Source organism: Castanea sativa, chromosome 8 (genome assembly GCF_040712315.1).
Source record: "Castanea sativa cultivar Marrone di Chiusa Pesio chromosome 8, ASM4071231v1".
Taxonomy (NCBI): Eukaryota; Viridiplantae; Streptophyta; class Magnoliopsida; order Fagales; family Fagaceae; genus Castanea; species Castanea sativa.
This window is the reverse complement of record NC_134020.1, coordinates 23,784,582-23,807,183: the sequence shown is the minus strand read 5'-3', so window position 1 is coordinate 23,807,183 and position 22,602 is coordinate 23,784,582. Positions and strand designations below refer to the sequence as shown.

Sequence of the window (22,602 nt, the reverse complement as noted above, 5' to 3'; positions counted from 1 at the left end):
TCAACCGAGCCGTAATATTTTAATTTAGGGTCTGATCAGCTCTTGTGTTCTTAACATAAATCCGAGCTTTCAAGAAGCATGGGCTCAATTTGGCAATGTGCCATCAAATTAATTAGCCAAAAAATGGGACATCTGGATTTTTTTTTAATCATTCAATTCTTACACAAGATGGAGGAATGAGGATTTAATTTATAGCTTTCCTTATAAAGGATATTAGGTAATATTGAAAAATTATTCACTTCTACAACAGAGTTCAAACTATTTTCACAAGGAAATGTATCTTCTACTCTCAACTTATGAAACGCATGTCTCACTAACGTGTGGAACCCACAGGTCAGTGAGATAAGTGCTTCATAGACTAAGCACATATGAAAATTTCTCCTCTCACATGGAGAATATGGGCCCTTTCACGGGTCCCACATCCCTTGTGAGAGGAGGGAGGAATCCTCCCCTAAAAATGAATAAAGAAAAGAAAAGGAGTTAACAAAGTTCTATGTGCAAGATGAAAATGAATAAAGCTTATCAAATTTATACGTTCCTCTTTTTTTTTATAAAGCACTGAACATAATGAAGACAATCACATTTGCATCCCTCAAACATTAAATTTCCCAATACTGTTAAGGGGTAAAATATTATATTTACTACTGCAACTCCTTAAAAAATTCCTCTTTTGGTGTACTAGGCCACTTATTTCATGATCTTTACAGAAGAAAAAAAGAAAAAAGAAAAAGGGAATAAAAAATTGAAGAGAACAATCCAAAATAAGCCAACAAAATTTTCCAAAGAAGAAACAGATCTCAGAAATCATGATTTGGGAAGCCAATTCAAGTTGATATCTTTCTTAGCCACCATTAGCTTTAAATTGGAAAGGAATTCCTTGAAAGGCTCCCATAACAAGGCCTTCTCTTCGTCACATACCACAAGCTTCAATTGCTCAAGATCCATAGTTGATGGTGGCAACTGGCGCAATTTGAAGCACTCTTTCATGTGTAGCTCTTCTAAATTATGCAACTCACCGATGTATTTTGGCAACTTGATAATGCTTAGGCAATCAGATATGTCAAGAATGCGTAACTTATGAAGACTTTTGATTGACTCTGGCAACTCTGATAATTCTGTACAAGACCTAAACCTTAGCACTTCTAAATTCACCAGGTTTCCAATTCCATCGGGCAATTCAGACAATTTATGACAATTGGTGATGCTGAGTTTTTTTAGGTGGAGAACCTCACACAACCATGCAGGTAATTCTACCAGATCAATGCAATAGTCGATGTTTATCTCCATTAGATTTGACAATGAATCTGAAGCCTGTACTGTAGAATTCCCAAAAGCTTGACCAATATTACACATGAACAAGGATATTTTTTTCAGACTCCTTAAAGGTACAGGGGTACTGCAAAGGGATGGAATTGAAACCTTCTCTAATCTAATTCTCTTTAGATTGGGGAGGGAATTGATTAGTTGAAAATTGCTTAATTCAGCTGGAAAGAACCCATAATTAGTGACATTTATAACCTTGAGTTTAACCATTTTCTCCACAAACTCAGGTATGGTATAATTCCTTGTGTTAAAATTTAGAACTAAAGCCTCAACTTTGGGTGCTTGAATGTTGCACCAACTTGACGAAAACAATTCATCTGTAAAAAAACACTCTCTATATCATTTGTAGGTTACATAGCGTGTGTGCATTTATGTGTGTTTCTGTTGGAGAGAAGATTAACTAACCAGTTGAGATGGATAATAAGCGTGCATTGATGAGTTGTTGCTCCTGTTCCATCCACCACTCTGGTAGATTATTTCCATTGATGTCCACAATCAGTCTTTCCCTTTCTGTTATTGGCTCACGGCTGCACAAATGGATAGCTAGGTCTCTAAGAACATCATGTTGTGTGATGAAATCTTCATTGTAATAGTTGTTAACCTTGCTTGCATCTTTCCTGGTGAATGGCCAAAAGTATAATCTTAGAAGAGATTCAAAATTATCGTTCCTAACATAAGAAAAATATGAATCCCAAGACAATCGAACAAAGTTAAGGATGTCATAATAAAGGCAAGGGAAATTAACACAATCCGTTTTTTATCCATAATAAGTGAAATCAAATGGTTATAAGATAAGCAACTAAAAGGTATTCTAACTACTAGAAGTTGAAATTCCGCTCTATTCTTCGGCAAAGTAATTGGAACCCCTTATTATTTCTGGTTTGATATAAGTTTCCTTCCTTCCTAACTTTTTGTAGTAATCACCTTTAGCATCATTGGTATAAAAAATCCTACATTGGCCCCAGACATGTCAAAGAAGCTGTAATAATATATAATCAATTATGATCAGAAGTTAATCCAGTTGCAGGACAATTCAATATTTTGGGCCTTAGGTCATGCATAGAGTTATATCATATCACAACTGGGAACTAGCAATGATTCTTAGCAACTAGCAATGACTACATGAAGAATTATCCAACAGTAAAATCACACTTTGGAAATTAAAAGCATGCGAACCTTGTCATTTCAAGACTAGCCAAATTCCGAGTATTGAGTTCATGTAAATTGGCAACAACATGGACATCATCCTTGTTTGGTTCATGTAATTCCGTGCATATATCAATGAGGGCTGTAACAGGGATCTTTTGGTCTTCAGGAAATGAACCTAGGTTCATGAAATAATCTTTGAGGATGATCTTGTCGGTAGAAAATTCTAGGCTTTTTTGGAGACAAGCAAACACCTCAGTATCAGATTCAAAAATAGAATGACCATCAGACCATCTCGCTAGTGTATTGTGCCAAACCTCTGGAAGTTGCCCAGAGAGTGAACCACCAATCACTTTAAGGGCTATTGGCAACCCCCCACAACCTCTTACTATCTGCAATTCAAGGAACCAAATAAAATCAGTTATTGTCTATAAGTTTAATGGTAATATTGGCCAAGATTTTAGTTTTCTAAACCACACTTTGTTCGGAAATATGAAAATGCCGTTTTTTTTTTTTTTTTTTCTTTCCCTTGTCTTCACTCAAGTTCTGGGGACAGTTGGTTTGCCAGCAACAAAATAAACAAGCTTAAATGCATGTGCAAGTATGAAAACATGATTTTGGCAGGTATCTACCAACACAAAATAAAATGTATATATTGACAAAGTACCTTTTCGATGTCTTCTTCTGGGATGTAAGAGCTTCCGTCTTGCAATGATGCTGAGTGAGAAAAAAGTTTCATAGCATCTTCATGATTTAATGGATTTAAGTTATATCTAAACCTAAATCTTGGAAATGCAGTTCTTGAAGTCACCACAATCTTGTAATTTGGAATATCAAACTTGAACTTCTCAACAAGGGATTCTGAGCCAGGCCAGACATCATCCAAGATCAACAAAATAGGTTTTGGTCCAATTTGATTCAGCAGTTGCTCCAGCTGGTTGATTGCTTCTTCATCACTTTGAAACTCAGGGCACTCATCACCATTATGACTAAATAGTTTTTGCACCATGACCTTCAAGTTGGGAGTTTTTGAAACGTTGACAAAAAATATATTGTCCATATATATGCCTATACAAGCACAATATAGTTAGAATTCCCAATCCCAGCAAAGGGTAAGAAGCGGAGCAAAAGCAATTTTCTAAGAAACTAAACCAATTTTGAAGATGAGAGAATTGTTTTTTCTCCTTACATTTTCTTTATCACTACTCCTTTTAAGGCAGCAATTCCAAAGAATGAAACATGCCAAAAGCACTGCTATGACTACTGAAAGTACTAAAACAAAATAATGAACATAAATAGCTTTGGGCTAACATATCTTACCATATGAGACATGTATTTGTTTCAAAATGCAGTTCATTTCACTCTCATAAATTGAAATCTTCATGAGTGAATGAAGTACTTATATTTGTTCCAATTATAGTTAAACATATTCTAATATTCAAGCAACAGTACATTTTAGGATTCATCAAAGTGATGTTCTCAACGTGTTTTATTTTTTATAATACCTAACCGTTTACTTCTACAATAAATTATCCGCATCCCACCACAATAAATAACTTTGAAAAAAAAGGGCACCTATATTTTCTAAAAAACCAATGCCAACACAATATTTTCCCAGTCTGTCAAAGTGGGTATCACTTTTATTAGGTAAAACCAATCACAGTAAAACATGTTATGAGACTTATTGCAATCCTTGCCAACAGGTTTAACGTGAGAAAGGTACCTTTAATTTCATGATCCCAACAAAGCATTTTGATCAAAGTGGTCTTCCCGCAGCCTCCAAGAGCAGTCAATAGAAGCAGCGGCTCCTCTTTCTTCAAAAGCATCTCCTTCAACTCCATCAATGGAAAATGTAACCCAACAATAAAATCCCGGGGTCTAGGAACCGCACACGACAGTGTCCGTACCCCATATTTCCTCTTCACGTCCGAATTCTGATTACTCACTTTCTCCAAAATAAGATCCACCTTGGTCAGAGTTTCCAACCCAGTCCTTGTGCTCTGTACTATCAAATCAACACGACAGAACTTTTCAATGGCCTCGTTCAACTCCGAAAGTTTGCTTGCATAATGGGATTTGAAACAGTAGTTCCAACACTGGATTTTGGAGCACTTGCGAACCAGCTTCGCACCTTTCTTCATTTGTTCTGTCAAGATCTTTGTTTCCCTTTCTGGGCGATCAAGAGCCAGGCTTAATTGTCTTATCTCTTGGACCACTGGTGTTATACGCTCTAGCGTGGATTCTAAGTCTTCAAGAATGGATTTAAACATAATGGCTTGGCCTACAACATTCTTAACCGTTTCATGCAAAATAGCAAATCCCTCTCCAAAAGCTCCCCCCACAACAGATCCTGTAACAAGTGCTACTGCCATATCTTTGGAAACCCAATTAAGAAACAAATACAATACAAGACCTGTCTACCCAATTATGCCAAAAAAGAAAAGAAAAAATGGACACGAATATTTGCTTGGATGAATTAGATTTTCATTCAAACAAATGAAAGTGCAGAGGGAACGATCAAGAAGCTGTTGTACAGCGATTTGGATCTCAAAGCTCTTCTATGTATATATATATATATGTATTTGTTCTCTCAGCTTTGATGCAAAACAAGTTAAGAAAAAGAAGAATATTTATGCTGCTTGTGTTTCCGCCAAGTGAGAATAAGTTGATTTTGAACTAGTCGCCCAATATGGTTTTAAATTTCAGTGAAGAAGTCGTCAAATATGACTACCAAGCAAAGGTTCCCGTGCAAGTTTCTTTTCACTTTTTAGTTTATGGGGTAAACGACCGTAAATACTTGTCGTACGAATGGTGGACTGGTGTTTAATTCCAAGAGAACACCTATATATGGACGCTTGTCGTTCAGGAAGGCTTGGCCCTTTAATTTGGAACCTCGTGTGGCCATATGGAAGGTAAAGCGAGGTCAGGCCATCAAGGGTTTACAGTTTACACCGGGAGTGCCAACTGCCAAGTCCACTAGAGCACATTCCAAAAAGCTTTTTTTTTTTTTTTTTTTATGTCAATATGTAATTTAATTAATTAGCCAAAAATAAGACATCTAAAAGTCGAAACCCCTACTTTTCCGCTCCTTTTTATTTTGGTAATTCAATTGTTACAAGAGCCCGAGGTAGAGCTCGAGGTAGGAGGATTTAAAGTCTGATTTTTCTTATAAGAAAACCAGACAATATCACTAAGTTATAAGATTCTGTATTAGGACATCTGACTTTCAAACTTTATTCATTTCATTAAAACTAGATTGAGAAGTCTGAGACCAAAATAAATAAAATTGGAGTACCCATTACATTTTGTCATGGATTTGAAGATCAATCAACTCTTGAATGGATAAGCTCGTAATACAGTTTGAGGCTTAAAGAGATAAATTCAACTGAGCATTTTGTTATTTAAAGGATCCTACCCCTTTACCAATTTAAGAAATTTTGTTACAAATAGACTATTTATATTATGTTATGATCTTAGTGTCTCACATTACTTAATTGTAAACTTAAATATGTGTATATAAGCTCTTAAGCACCCTTCTCTTTATAAGCCAGTTTTCAAGAGCGAGTTCTACCAATAAGTTTATAACATATAGTCAACAAACTGCAATTAATAATTTGATATCAATGAAATTATTTATGAATTTTTACAATCCAATCTCAAGTATATTTAAGTATTTTTTAGACAATATTACATATAAAAATACAATATTATATATAATTAAATAGTCTCACGTTCACGAGCTTAACTTGACTTTTTTTTTTTTAAAGGAGTTTAAACCTATAGCGTCTATTCCTGATAATAGTTCTTTATCATCAGATCAAGACACCAATTAGTTTTTGGTATAGGCAGAGATCGAACTTCAAATCTCGTATACAACCATTAGAGACTTTATTAGTAGTTGAGTTAACTGAAACTCACAGCTTAACTTGACTTGTTTGCTAAACAAATGAACATAAACAATAATATTTTTTAACCGAGCTCAAAGTGTAAACATATTGGTTCATTTACTATAATTGTTTTTTGAGCAATGTTTGTGTTATACACATTGTTTTACACATTCGTACAAATGCAAAAAAAAAAAGAAAAAAGAAAAAAGAAGGACTAAAATCATAAGTTCAAGTCAAAATTTTCAAGACGGATGTTTAAAAAATTGCGTGTAAAAGCATTTAGCCTATATTTTTATACTTCCTAGCCATTTATTCTTACAATAAAGTATCCACATAAGCACTTTAAATAACTTATACAAGAGCAATGCTATGTACCAATTAATCAAAAGTCATGTTAGCACTTAAAATAGAACAAAGTTTTTTATGCAATCAGGATTGTAGGAATTTTTATGCAACACACTACGTGGCAGTTAAAAAAAATTGTTCACAAGTATTATTTAAGTAAATCACATGAGTCATTAAAAATGACACAATTATATGTATATGTGGATTGTTTTTTTAACCGCTATATAATGGGTTGCAAAAAAATTATTGAAACTCTAGCTGCATAAAAACATCTTTTGTTAAAATATATAAGTTTTTATATATATAGATGGGTCCCACATGTGAGACTCAAAACAGGAGACTCAATAAAGGACCCATACTTACGTGAGAACTTAGACTGGAGCACTACTCCGGAATTATCTAAAAGATTTTTGCGTAATTGAGATGAAGTACCTTTAATTTCCTGATCCTAGCAAAGCATTCCGACCAAAGTGGTCTTTCTGTAACCAAGGAGCAACAAACAGAAGCAACAACACCTCTTTCTTTAACCGCAGCGTCTTAAACTCCTTCAAATGCAAATCAAACCCAACAATAAAAATCCCGGAGCCTAGGAACCGCACGTAACAATGATTGCATCCCATATTTCTACTTCATGTCCGAATTAATCACGTGTTCCAAAACAAGATTCACCTTGGTCAAAGTCTCTAACCTAGCGTGAGTTTGGGAAGCGCGTTTTGCGTGTTTTGCACATACTTACGTTTTTTTAGTGGATCTTGTGCACTGTTCACGAGACCAATAACAAAAATAACTTTAAAATTGGGTCTCACGATAATATTCACATATTTAAAAATTATTTTGCTACAGTATTTTCAGTTTTCAGTAATAAGCAGTATCCAAATAGACCTCTAGTCCTTGCATTCAGTATGATCAAATCAACCTAATAGAACTTTTCAATGCATCGTTCAACTCCGAAAGTTTGTTTGCATAAGAATAGGCTTTGAAACAGTAGGTTCCAACGCTTGATTTTGGAGCACTTGAGAACTAGTTTCGTGCCTTCTCCATTTGTCCGATCAAGATCTTTGTTTCCTTTACGAGTGATCAAGAGCAAGGACAAAACCACCATGGGGCTGAAGGGGTCTCACGCCTCCCCCTTTTAAAGGGTCCGGTTAATGTATGGCATATATTAATCATCCATTTTGATAAAGTTTTTATAAAGAATTAAAAATGCTGTCAAAATAGTAAATTATTTTTTCATTTTTCTATAAGAAATTTCCTAAAATAGTTTTACTAATGTAGGCCCTAAAGGCACACGATAGTAAAACCCTTTCTTTAAATCTACTATTTATTCGTGCAATGGACCAAAGTTGGCCCCCCTGACCCAACATCTCCTCCCCCCATTTTTCTTTAACTCAACTTTTTATGATAAAATTTAAAGTTATCTTCTTAAAATTTGATTAGTTGAAGTGCTTAAAAAAATAGTAAGTTAATTTGTAACTTGTAACTCTATTCTAAATATGAAACTTTGTAACATAAAACATTTTGTAAATATTGTATTCTATGTTATTCGGTATTTGTAGCTAAATTTCTTTATGACTAATTTAGATGGAGGGGGGAGAGAAGGAGAGTAGAGTGAAGTTGGCATCAGAACTAATCATTAAGTAATTTGTTCCTTAATAAAAAGAATTAAGGACAAAACCAAAAAAAAAAAAAAGACTGTTATTTAAGCAAAATTACCCTTTTATTTCTATTTTAAATTTTTTTTTTTTTGGCCTTATGTGTGTGTATGCAAGCACGTTTTCAGAACACACACATATGTTTTTTAATTAAATTTTTTTTTTCTGAATTGTGCCAAATGGTTGGCAAGAATTAAAATAGCAATTACATCTATCTATAGTTCTATACCCAACTTTAACACCAAAAAAAAAAAAAAAAACAGTTTTTGCTTAGTTGAATTTAGATTTTCTTTCAAACAAATGAAAAAGTGCAGAGAGAAGCAGCTAGACACCCATTTAGATATCAAACCTCTTCTATTTGTTCTTAGCTTTGATGCAAAGCAATTTTAGATAAAGAATAATTTTTAATGCTTCTTGAGAATAATTTGACAGTTGAATTGTCCGATTCGTCTAATGAAAAAGCAAGGTATTTTCTGGAGTACGTTGGTACTATCGATTGCCACTAGTTGACTATAGAAGCTTCTCTTTTTATTTTCTTTTTTCCTTAATTTTAGTAATCTTTAAGGTTGACGACCGAGTATACCAGTAGTTCTGGCCGTCAAGAATTTACACCGGAAGTGCCAGGTCCAATAGAATAGAAGCATAACTCATTTTTTAGCCTTAAAAAATTTTAAATAATTTATTGATGTGACATAATAAAAATAACGTGACATCAATTTATTGGACAAAACTAAACATACATAGCAAATTTACGCAACACTTAAATAGAAAATATAAATAGAATAGTTATTGAGGCAAACAAAATATAATTTTAAGGAAACAAATCTAAATTCTAAAATTTCAATTTGTAAAATTCAAAAACTCTCAATTTAGTAAGTCAATTTTCCCAATTCACATTTAATTTCTAATTACCAGAGTAGCCAAAAAATAAAAATAAAAATAAAAGAGAGATAAGTACTAATTAGTTATTAAAAAAATAAAACAAAACATTAAAAAAAATCTCACGGCACTTGCGGTCTTTCACCAATATAATAACAAGTTTCAAGTTCAAATTAGAGTTCATCTTTCCGACTACTTCAACTCAGAGTTCATCTTTAATTTCCCACTACCACCGAAAGTCAGGAACTTTATTTGGAGAGCGTGTTCAAACATTCTTCCCATTAAGGAGAATCTGCACAGCCAAAGGGTGAAGGTGGATCCAAGATGCGACATCTGCTGTCAACAGCCTGAATCAACCTCACACTTGCTATGGGAATGTCCCATCAGGGCCGGCCCAAGCGTTTCGGAGGCCTAAGGCGATCAAAATTTTCAAATGGGGCCTTTATGTTATCACTTAAATAATATTTAACTAGTATTTTATATAATAATTTTTTTTAAATCCATTCTTTTTATCTTTTTAATCTGATTTTTTTTTAAGAAAATGCTAAAGTTATAACAAATTTTACTACAAACTAGTGTTGTAATTGATGATGCCGAAAAAATCACCAGTAAGTTGCAAGCACTATCCGAGTCGAGTCAATACCTGCAAAGAGAAAACAAAGAGACCTAAAAGAGAGCACCGGTATGGTGCCGGCCAAAAACCCTCCGAAGGTCAAGTTAGAATTTCTTTACAACCCTAGAATGTCAGAGTTGAGTCAAATGTGCGTACCTTGATATCTAGGGTTTCTGGGGTATTTATATTGGGTAGAATTGCCTTTCTTTTAGGATACAACTTCCTCCTCAAGTTCCTTTCCATATAGGAGTCTTCTCAAACGTGTGTCGCAAGAAGTCTAAGTGTGCACGCTTGCGTGGAGATAAAGCAAAAGTTGACTTGAAACATATCAAATGACATGCAACCTGGAATCTGCAATTAACTCATATATGACGGATACTAAGCAAAATTGAACCGTCATAGTCGGGTCACCTACGCTGTCGATCCGTCTTCATACTCTCCGTCCCTTCAAGTTCAATGGAAATGACCGTCTCCTATTTTTATCCCCTTCAGTTGCCCCCTTCAGTCCTTGGATCCGTCTTCGAAACCTGACGGATTCATGGACTGACTCATAAAGCAATGTATAGAGATGGGACGGCCTTAGTATACCATGACAGAGGACACGTGGCCTGCATGTCTGGAGAAAAACATGTGGTCCTTGTGGATTGGCTGTTCCCCCAAAACAAGGCGTCGCTTCGTATTCCGTGCCCCTCGTTCTATAAAAGCCAGACATTTCTACCTTCATTTTCTCTTCCTACCAAAAATTTGTGAGCAGAGCGCAACCGTCATAACTACCGTGCATTCTTGCCGTTCAGCTAACTGATTCGTCGTCTCTCATTAGAAGCCATTTCAATCCGGTATGTACTCCAAAACCTTCTCCGTCTTTCTTTTTATTTCATTGTTTTGCATATATGCGCTTTCTTTAGATCCGTCGGTGTCTTAGGTTATACCGTCATAAATGTAGGTAATGTCTAGTGCGTCAAGTAACCAGTCGTTTGTCCGCGAAGGGGCGGGCTACGATGAAAGGTTCCCGTCAGGTCCAAGAGATCCTGACACTTTAAGTGAAGAGAGGAATCCGTCCAGTACCTCTTCTTCCCTAGATGGAGGTCTGGAGACGGAGAGTTCAGAGTCGTCCAGTAGTAGCTTAGATGGTGTGGATCCCCCCGTTCAGTCAGTTATTGGCCCAAATGGTCTTAGGGAGTTCGTCATGCTGCCCCTTTGGACGGTAAATGATTTCAGATCGTCAATGACTGAATCCCATCTCAACACGCTTAGGACCAAGTATCAAATACCAGATAACATCCGTCTACGTCTTCCCGAAAAATCCGAAAAGTGTTACTACAGGGGGGTAGACGGTGTTGGGATCTATGAACAAGCCTTAAAGGCGGGGCTAAGATTTCCCTTAAGTTCTCTCCACCGTCATCTTCTTCAGTACCTTGGTCTGTCCGTCACCCAAATCTCCTCAAACGCCTGGAGGGTGTTCATTGGGGTAGAAGTTTTGTATGGGGCAATGTCTGACGGTGCCCGAAGGTTGACGGTGGAAGAATTCTTCCACTGTTACTGTCCAACAGAGATTGTCAAATCGAAGGGGATGTATAGTTTTGTGGCTAGAAGCCCATTATTGAGGCTCGTCAGTGATACGCCGGACTCGAATAGAGATTGGAAGAGTCGTTATTTCTTTTTGGAAGGGGACGAATGGATGTGTCATCCAGGGGATAGAACCTACATGCCCGTCGACACCACATGGGGCATAATGCCTCCGTCGGGTATGCATTCCTTTTGTTTCCGTCTAGTTAATCTTTGGTTTGTTCATTAAGGTATAACCGTCTTTTAATGCAGCTTGGGACCGTCCACAAGTTGACTTAGAGTAGTGGAGTTTTTTGGAGAAAATTTTTAACAAGACGAAACTGCAAGAGAGGACTTGGGCTCAACTCGTCACCCTCGACACTCTACATTGGTATTGTGACGGACCCGAACCTTCATCCGCCACCCGTCGATACGATAACAGAGTTCAAAAACGTAAGTTCGTCGAAACTCTATCCGTCTTCCTTAAGTGTTTTTTTTTTTTTTTGACCTTGCCTTTCTCATCCGTCTTTGATTTACAGAGATGGACGCCGCCAAGAGGAGAGCCTTCATTAAACAACAGGCAGCAAAGAAAAAGCAGGAGGTGAGTCAAACAAAGGGGACGGTCCCACCTGTACCGTCAAAACGAACTCAGCATGAAAAAACGGACCGTCCTCCAAAGAAGCAAAAGACCACGCCTGAACCCGTCATGGCATTGGAGGCAGAGAAAACGCCCGTCAGGCATGGAAAGGGCAAAGGCTTGATGAAGGGTCCAATACCCACCGGGGAGAAACCACCCGTTCTCTTTCGGGAGGATTCAAGTTATGCCCTTGAGAAGCTGTTGTCTATCCTGACAGCCGATGATTACGAGGACCTCGGTAACCATGCGATGGAGGCGATGGGAGAGACGGGCCTCTTCACCATTGCATAGGTAATTTTAAATCCATCCTCTAATTCCGTCAAGTTCTTTTTCACCCGTCATTAAAATGATGTTTGTATTCCTAGGCAATGCTGATGATGAAAGGCTTATTTGGCCGTTGTCTCAATCACGAGACGACAATGGACCGTCTAAGGAAGAAGAACAAGACGATGGAGGATGAGCTTCACGAGCTGAAGACCTACAAAATCAATATGGACAGAAAGCTCAAATGCTCGGAGCAGGTCAGAGGAGAGGTGGAGAAGGAGAATGAACAGTTGCGCGGAATTTTGAAGGACAAGGAGAAGGAACTGACGGACACAAAGGCTAAACTCCATAATGCGAAGGAGATAGCCGTCCAGGAATACCGCGACTCCGACCTCCTACTGGCAGAGCTTGGGAGCTCCTTTGCTGACGGATTCGACGACGCCATCCGTCAGGTGAAGTCGTCTTATCCTGACCTGGACGTATCCCACATTTCAATTGAGGCTCAAGGGCAAACACTCGCGCAGTCCGTCCGTTCAGAAAGTACAGACGAAGTGTTTGCCGTCACTGCTCCAGCTGATGATGGTGAAGCCTTTCCTCCAGGTCAACCAAACGACGGCCAGATGACTGAGAACCCTTCTCCAAAGAATCAGTAGCTTTTTTTTTTTTTTTTTTTAAGAATTCTTACCTCTGTAAGCAAACTTGTTGAACCGTCGTTTGTATTCATACAATTTAACTTGTTTAATCTTTTATTTGCCTATTTGCTTGCTTATCATCCGTTGCACATTATATGCATATTTATCTTGGTTAGATAACCCGTCTGCTGTGAACTGTATATGTCCGTCCTTTCTTGGACTTTACTTTCAGATGTATTTTTCGAGACCCGTCCACTTTGTGGACTTGTAGGGTTTTCATCCGTTGGATGATCCGTCCACTTTGTGGACTTTATAGAACTTCCATCCTTTGGATGATTCGTCCACTTTGTGGACTCGTAGAACCTTCATCTTTGGATGATCCGTCCACTTTGTGGACTGGAACTTTCATCCTTTGGATGATCCGTCCACTTTGTGGACTCGTAGAACCTTCATCTTTTGGTTATCCGTCCACTTTGTGGACTTAGTAGAACTTTCATCCTTTGGATGATCCGTCCACCTTGTGGACTTCGTAGAATTTCCATCCTTTGGATGATTCGTCCACACTGTGGACTCGTAGAATTTTTCATCCTTCGGATGATCCGTCCACTTTGTGGTAGATTTTTCATCCTTTGGATGATCCGTCCACTTTGTGGACTAGTGGATTTGAGACTCGTCCACTTTGTGAACTAGGTTTCTCATCCCTTTGGGATGATCCGTCCATGTTGTGGACTTGTAGAATTTCAACGCCATGCATTTCATATTTTCTAGATAAAAATTCCTCTCATTATATCAGTTCAACATACCAAATTGTTTATGGAAAAGAAAACTTGGGCTCTAATAAATAAGTAAAAACTTATGAATGTTTAAAATTAAACTAAAAATAAGGCAGTAGACATTGTCTTATAACTGTCGCACTACTGGTAGTACTTCTTCAGGTGCTCCATGTTCCAGGGATGGCCCAACTTCCTTCCGTCTAACATCTCCAAGTAGTACGTTCCTTTCCTATGCCATGAGATAATTCTGTATGGGCCTTCCCAGTTAGGACCCAGCTTTCCCAGGGATGCATCCTTCGTAGCGCCAAGCACTCTTCGTAACACCAGATCTCCCACCTTGAAGTTCCGGTGCTTGACCTTGGAGTTGTAGTATTTTGCCATCATGTCTTGGTACCGCGCCAGTCTCTGTGCTGCGGCTGCCCTGACCTCATCTATAAGGTCGAGTTCTAGGCGCAATGCTTCATTATTCTTGCTTTCGTCATAGCTTTCCACGCGGTAGCTCGTTAATCCCACTTCTGCCGGTATGAGGGCCTCAGCACCATACGTCAATCGAAACGGTGTCTCTCCTGTTGGCGTTCTTGCCGTTGTCCTGTACGACCATAGTACACTTGGTAGTTCGTCCGGCCATATTCCCTTTGCCCCCTCGAGCTGGGTCTTGATAATCTTTAACAAGGACCGGTTCGTGACTTCAACCTGTCCGTTGGCCTGTGGGTGGGCAGGTGACGAGTAATGGTTCTTGATTCCCAACTGAGAACAAAAGTCTCGGAATGCATCGTTGTCGAATTGCTTCCCATTGTCTGAAACAAGCACTCTTGGGATCCCATATCGGCAGATAATACTTCTCCATACAAAGTTGCGAATGTTTTTCTCCGTGATAGTAGCAAGAGCTTCTGCTTCCACCCACTTGGTGAAGTAGTCAATACCAACCACCAAGAACTTCAGTTGTCTTACCGCTATTGGAAATAGACCCATGATGTCCAATCCCCATTGTGCGAATGGCCATGAAGCTGTCATAGATGTGAGTTCCTCCGTTGGCCGTCTAATGAGATTGCCAAACCGTTGACACTTATCGCAGGCTCTAATGTACATATGGGCATCCTTTTGCATTGTCGGCCAGTAGTATCCTGTTCGAAGTAGCTTGTGCACCAGAGACCTTGATCCAGAGTGGTTTCCACAAATTCCTTCATGAAATTCCCTCATCACGTAGTCTGCTTCCTCACGGCCAAGGCATCTTAGATATGGTCGGGAGAATCCTCTTTTGTAGAGGACTTATTTAATCAGGATGAATCGGGCAACCTTGACCTTCAATCTCCTTACGTCTTCTTTCCTATCGGGCAGCTTGTCGTCCTTGAGGTACGCCACAATTGGAACCATCCAATCGTCTTTAGTGCTTACGTCCTGCACTCGAACATTATCTAGTAGCGATGAATGTTGGGCGAAGGACAATACCTGTTCTGGGACGATCATAGGTTCGGCCGAAGCAGCCTTTGCGAGTCGATCTGCTTCTTGATTCTCTTCTCTTGAGATCTGAACTATCGTGAATTGGAGGTCACTCGTTCGACCCTTCACTTCTCCGAGGTACCTTCTCATTCGTTCATTCCTACAATCATAGCTCCCATCAACTTGACTGGCTACAATTTGAGAATCAGAATAGACTACCGCCTTTCTAGCCCCAGCGGCTATCGCAAGCTCCAATCCTGCCACCAAGGCCTCATACTCTGCTTCGTTATTTGTAGTGGTGAATTCCAGACGGATCATGCATTCGATCTTATCTCCTTCCGGGGTGTGGAGTATAACCCCGATTCCTCCCGCATGCTTGTTGGAAGATCCGTCTGTGTGAATTCTCCATGTGGGCGTCCCTTTTGCCCCCTACTCCTCAGGTATAGTGAATTCCGCAATGAAATCTGCCAGTATCTGTCCTTTCACCGCCGTTCGCGGCTGATATTGGATATCGTACTCACTCAGCTCGATAGCTCACAAAGCCATCCGTCCTGCAGTTTCAAGATTGTTCATTGCTCTCCGCAAGGGCTGATCCGTCAGGACCTTTATGGTATGTGCTTGAAAATAGGGCTTGAGTTTTCGAGCTGCAGTAACAAGAGCGAAAGCGAGTTTCTCCATCCATGGGTATCTCTCCTCCGCACCTTTAGCGCCCGGCTGATAAAGTACACGGGCTTTTGTACCTTCCCTTCCTCTCTGATGAGAGCTGCGCTTACTGCTGCTGATGAGACGGCTAGGTACAGGAACAATTCCTCCCCCGGTGTGGACGAACTAAGCAATGGCGGGGCAGAGAGATATGCCTTCAACTCCTCAAATGCCCTTTGGCATTCGTCCGTCCACTCGAAAGATCTCCTTAGTGTTCTGAAGAAGGGGAGACACTTGTCCATCGCTCTCGACACGAACCTATTTAAGGCCGCTATCTTCCCTGTCAGGCTTTGCACTTCCTTCACCGTCCTCGGAGGAGATAGCTCCATAATCGTCTTCACTTTCTCTGGGTTGACTTCAATGTCCCGCTGGGACACCATGAATCCTAGGAATTTTCAAGCGGTTACTCCGAATGCGCATTTGCTTGGATTCAGCTTCATTTTATATGTCCAAAGAGTGTTGAAAGTCTCCTGGAGGTCTCTCAGGTGCTCAGACACCTTTGCGCTTTTCACCAGCATATCATCTACGTAAACCTGGACGTTCCTGCCAATTTGGTGCGCGAACATTTTGTTCATTAATCGTTGATATGTGGCTCCTGCGTTCTTGAGCCCGAACGGCATCACCTTGTAGCAAAAAAGCCCCTAGCTTGTCACAAATGATGTTTTCTCTTTATCTGTTTTCTCCAGTTTAATTTGATTATACCCTGAGAAGGCGTCCATGAAGCTCAACAATTCATGTCCTGCAGTGGAGTCTACTAAGGTATTAATGCGCGGGAGTGGGTAACTATCTTTAGGGCATGCTTTATTCAGATCCGTGAAGTCAACACACATTCTCCACTTCCCGTTTGATTTCTTGACCATTACCACATTGGCCAGCCAATCGGGGTAGTAGACCTCCCTTATGAAGTTTGCTTCTCGCAGCTTCTGCACTTCCTCTGCCACGGCTCGATCCCGTTCGGGGGCGAACACACGCTTCTTTTGTCGAACTGGAGAGAAGGAAGGTGATACATTCAATTTGTGAACTATGATTGTTGGATCTATTCCCAGCATGTCGTCATGGCTCCATGCAAACACGTCTTGGTTTTCTTTGAGGAACAACAGGATCGCATGTCGAACCGTTTGGTCGACTGAGGTTCCGATCCTGGTGGTCCGATTGGGCCTTGAATCATCTAGTCGTACCTCCTCCAATTCCTCCACGGGTTCTGCTACTGTTCTCTGCTCCTCGATGTTCATTGCCTGTATGTGGTCATCCATCTCCATCATGACCACGTAACATTCCCGCGCGGCCACCTGATTTCCGCGCAGTTCTCTAACTCCGTATTCGGTTGGAAACTTGATCATCAGATGGTAGGTAGAGGTGACAGCCTTCCAAGCATTTAGAGTGGGTCATCCGAGTATGGCATTATATGCTGAGGAGCAATCAACCACGAGAAAGGAAACATCCCTGATTATTTGCTGCGGGTAGTCTCCTACCGTCACCGCCAACGTGACGGATCCTAAAGGATAGATCCGGGTTCCTCCAAAGCCAACGAGGGGCGAGCACGCCGGGATCAGGCGCTCTTTAGCAATCCCCATCTGCTGGAACGCGGGGTAATAAAGGATATCTGCTGAGCTTCCGTTGTCCACCAAAACTCAGTGGATGTTGAAGTCCCCTGCCTGTATGCTAACCACGAGCGCGTCGTCATGGGGGTGGTGAAGGCACCGGGCTTCCTCTTCCGAAAACTCGATGCGGGAGCTGTTCCGTCGTGTTCCTTTTGGTAAGGAACCTGTCGACTGGACGCTTTGAACCGCCCGTAAGTAAGTTTTTCGGGCCTTTTTGGATGACCCGGCAAAAATATCGCCCCCTACAATCATCCGTATATCTCCTACGGGTGGCCTGGGACGCTCATTTTCCCGTCTAGGATTCTGCTCCTGGGGTTGATCCGCTCTCTCCTTCCTTACGAACCTCTGCAACCTTCCTTGCCTGATAAGGGCTTCGATCTGTTGCTTCAAGTCATAATAGTCCGTCGTATCGTGGCCGTGATCGCGATGAAAACGGCAGTATCTATCTCTTGGCCTCTTGTTCGGATCTCCTTTCAACTTGCCCGGGAACGTCAAGGTTCCTTCATCTTTGATTTGCATTAATACTTGGTCAATTGGAACTGTGAGGGGGGTGAAGCTTGTAAATCTTCCCGAAGGTGGTTTGGATCTCCGGTCTTCTCGTCGGTCTCTAGTTCTTGCCATCTTTCGTCCGTTGTCCGGTTTCGTATCTTCCTGTCTTTCCCTTTTTCTTGGCTTATAGTCCTCTCGGGCCATCAAGGCATCCTCGGCGTTCATGTACTTCGTCGCCCTGTAATGCACGTCGGACATAGTTTTCGGATCATTTTTACATAGAGAGAACAAGAACTTACCCTGTCGCAGCCCGTTCATGAATGCTACCACAAGTATCTTGTCATCTGCCTCGTCTATCGAGAGGGCTTCCTTGTTAAAATGGGCTATGTATGATCTTAAAGTCTCGTCTTCTCTTTGCTTAATACTCAATATACACGCAGTAGACCTCTTATGTCGGTGACTTCCGATGAAGTGTGATACGAACTGTGCGCCCAATTCCTTAAAAGTGCCGATGGAATTGGGTGTCAGTCTACTGTACCAATCTCTCGCAGGCCCTTTCAAAGTGGTGAGGAAAGCCCTGCACATGATTTCATCCGGCACACCCTGAAGATGCATTAATGTTCTGAAAGATTCCAATGATCCAATGGGTCTTTAGATCCGTCGTAGTTCTCCATATGAGGCATGCGAAACTTTGGAGGAAGGGGGCATGAATTCACTAGCGCTGTGAAAGGCGAATCCGTTCTGTAGACTAGGTCGTCCAGGTTACTGGATACCCGTCCTTTAAGGGTGTTCATCATCACATCCATACGTTCCCTCATCTCCTGCATTTCGGCAGCTATGTGAGTCGGCAAAGTGTCTGAGACGGATGGTCGATTGGTTTCTTGCTGCTCGGGTCTAGTTGGAGCGTTGCTGCCCTCAGGTCCTTCTGCGTTTCTTCCTTCCAGACTAGCACCCTCCTGGTCCTCCTCTGGTGCGCTTGGGTGTGCGGTCCTTTGTCGCAGCTGTTCTTCCAAATCTTGATTCTGCTTGGTGAGGCGCTCAACCGCCGCCGCAAGCGTTTGGACTTGCCTTTCTAGCGCTGTAGCTCGCAGTTCTTCGCCTTGGTTGTTGATTATCGCCATCGATCTGGTGAGTACCATGCAACTTTTTGTCTTAGGAATAGAGCAAAGGCTAAATAGTCCTCCCTACGCTCTCGATTTCCCACAGACGGCGCCAACTGATGATGCCGAAAAAATCACCAGTAAGTTGCAAGCACTATCCGAGTCGAGTCAATACCTGCAAAGAGAAAACAAAGAGACTTAAAAGAGATCACCGGTGTGGTGCCGGCCAAAAACCCTCCGAAGGTCAAGTTAGAATTTTTTTACAACCCTAGAATGCCAGAGTTGAGTCAAATGTGCGTACCTTGATATCTAGGGTTTCTGGGGTATTTATATTGGGTAGAATTGCCTTTCTTTTAGGATACAACTTCCTCCTCAAGTTCCTTTCCATATGGGAGTCTTCTCAAACGCGTGTCGCAAGAAGTCTAAGTGTGCACGCTTGCGTGGAGATAAAGCAAAAGTTGACTTGAAACATATCAAATGACATGCAACCTGGAATCTGCAATTAACTCATATATGACGGATACTCAGCAAAATTGAACCGTCATAGTCGGGTCACCTACGCTGTCGATCCATCTTCATACTCTCCGTCCCTTCAAGTTCAATGGAGATAACCGTCCCCTATTTTTATCCCCTTCAGTAATGAATGTGATCAATGACATAAGGCTTACAAAAATACTAGAAATATTATAAAATTTACAACATGAGAATTACAAAGATATATCACCAATCACAAATATTCATTCAAAAATGCATTCAATAGTTTGTTGAAATCCACTTATCATATTCATTGCCACATCAAATTATAAAAGTTATGGAAACCACCACACACCTTTGGTGCAGTGATTACTCCACATGTATAAGTTCCTGTAGGGTGTGAGGGAGCAATGGCTGAGATTTTAGTCTCTAGAAGAGAGTTTCGCACACATATACACTTAGATTAAGTTAGAGTAGAATTTTTATCTTGTATAAAAATAATTAAATCAATAAAAGTTATGTAGTAAAATTTATAGTATTTTTAACATTTTCCTATTTGAATTACTTGTGATTAGTAACACGTTTATTTATAAGACCTATTTATTTAAATTTGTCTTGTCTCTATCTCTATCATTACTTAATTCTTTGAGCCTTCTTAATTATGAAAAAATATGTAAACTAAAATGTTTTAATATCTCCTGAAAATATTTAAATATAAAAAAATTTAAAAAAAAATTGCCCTCAAATTTGGGGCCTTCTCTAGTAAGGGGGCCCTAGCTAATAGCCTCATTGGCCTAAGCCTAGGGCCGGCCTTGTGTCCAATGGCACGGAATGTGCGGGCAATATCGAAAGGAAGGGTGCAGAAATGTAGCAACCAAGTGTAGGACTTCTTCCATTTATTTCAAACGTTGAAGGGTAAGCTAACAAAGACAGAGTTGGAGAGATGGGCCACGACAGCATGAGCAATCTGGAATGCTTGGAACAAATACTACTTTGAGAAGGTGCAGATCTAGCCAAGGTCCATCATGGATCACGCCACTGGAATTCTGGAGGACTATCAGCGTCTTGCATCATCCCAGAACACCTTAGAAGTCGTACCATAAGAAGCTTGGCTATCTTCCTCTAACGGCTAGTGTTAGTAATATATTTGAGACCACTACGTGGGGTAGGGAGTTATATAATAGACTTGGAACTAGATTGTAGGTGGACACGAGTCTATGATAAAAAAACTCCCTGTAATACTGTTTATTTTCTTAGTTAATAACATATACTTCTATCGTTATCTCAAAAAGTCAAGAGTAGCAGGTGCCAAATTTTAAATAATTATTAGAAATTCTTTCCCTCAATCTCTTGACCATTTCATGGTCTTAAACTCTAAGTTTTTTTATTAATAAATGATTAAAATAATAGATTAAAAAAAAAGTTGAATTCCATATAATTTTTTAAAAGCATTCAAGGCAGTGTGGAGGTGTATAACTTTCCTAGTAAATTACTACCCTTTTACATAAACTAGTCGCAAACCCACGCGGTGCGTGGGAATATATAATTATTTTATAATATGATATAATCCATAATTTATTCTCTAAAATTTATTGAAGATAGTTTTCTCCTAAAAAATTGAACTAATTCTAAAAGTATTTTCCAACTCTCTATCTCTACAAATATATCATTATCTTATTTTGGGTTTTTCTTTTTTTCAGATATGATATTTGTAACCCAATAATGAAGGGACAAGCCAGCACAACATTAGATTTCCTATTTTTCTTCCCATGATGAGATTGTATCATTGTATCATATTTTAATTCTTCTAAATTTTGAGGTGCAACCTTCATACCAGTTGCTAAATCCTTAATTCCTAAAAGTGTTGTCTAGTTAGTTGCCAACAGAAAAGAATTAGACCACAAAAAAAAAAAAAAAAAAAAAAAAAAGTAAAGTGAAGTTTTATAGGTTAGAATCATCATGTACAAAAACTTATTTACAATAAGGTAAACAAATAAGATACATATTAAGCAAACCTTACTTCAGCAAAAGGATCAAATTTAATAGACCCTTACTTATATCAATTTCCATCAAAGACCAAATTGTCAAATAGTAATGTGTCATTGATTCCACCCATGTCACCTGTATTGCCATAACATGGTCAAAGTTGGTGGCAAACTTGCTAAACTCGGCCAATTGTTCTTGCCTCGGAGAAGATGTCTATTAGCATTCCAGGTTATGAATTTCAAATGGCTACGAGAAGTTATCAGATTGTATCAGTTGCGATGCCCCAAAAATAGCAATTGTTTCTACCTTCATTAGAACACATCAATTTTATCATATTATGTTTAATAAGGAAAGAAATAGTAAAATCCAAAATAAATAGTATTGTTAAGTTTTGTCTAAAACTCATGTACATAGTATTCTAGACATTCAAGAAGAGAAAATTCTAAAAAGAAAATCAAGTTGTTGAAAAAATAGCATAATTCAAAATCTAGAACTAAAAACCCAATTATTGTTCATGTACACAGTATTATAGATAGGTATTCAAAAATCAAGAACCAATTAGTTTTTCTATCCACACATAGCATAAAGCTAGGTACTAATGGAATTTAAAAATAATTTAGTTCTTTGAATTTCCTCACTCCTAAAATACCAAAAAATTTCTCATAAGCTAAACAATCCCCAAAGTTATTCATCAACCAAACAGGCCAGCTAAGGCCCAAACACAAAAATTTTAGCCACAACACAACTGTCTACATAAGCTGATGTGCTTTGAAGAATTAGAGTTTCCTTTAAAAAATTAAGATTAAAAATTTTAAACTATTACATCCCAAGTTCCATTCACAAAACAATTTAATATTCAAACCCTACTCTCTTTTCTATTCCATTTTCCCACAATTTGTAAGACACCAAACAATCAAATTAAACAATAAACAACAAATTATTAGCATAAGGAATTCAAAATCTAATATAACTGATGTGTATTGAACCATAAAAAGCAAGTTATCAAGCACCACCCAAGAAAAACAACAAATTTATTCCTCTTTCCTTCAAAAGGTTCTAAGAAAAGAATGGTTACCAACTGATTAGTATGACCATCAATGGATTAAAAAGTCTC

General features: G+C 39.3%; 1 protein-coding gene across 1 annotated transcript; it reads right to left on the bottom strand.

Annotated features, from left to right (window-relative positions):
• Nucleotides 1–542: 542 nt before the first annotated feature.
• On the bottom strand, nt 543–5,107 carry LOC142607846 (putative disease resistance protein At5g66900). Its single transcript, XM_075779492.1, has 5 exons — nt 4,193–5,107; nt 3,137–3,537; nt 2,500–2,861; nt 1,729–1,940; nt 543–1,640 (listed from the first exon to the last, which is right to left on the bottom strand). The coding sequence occupies exons 1-5, from the start codon at nt 4,839–4,841 to the stop codon at nt 805–807; spliced, it is 2,460 nt and encodes an 819-aa protein (XP_075635607.1). The 5' UTR covers nt 4,842–5,107; the 3' UTR covers nt 543–804.
• Between the last annotated feature and the right edge of the window lie 17,495 nt (nt 5,108–22,602).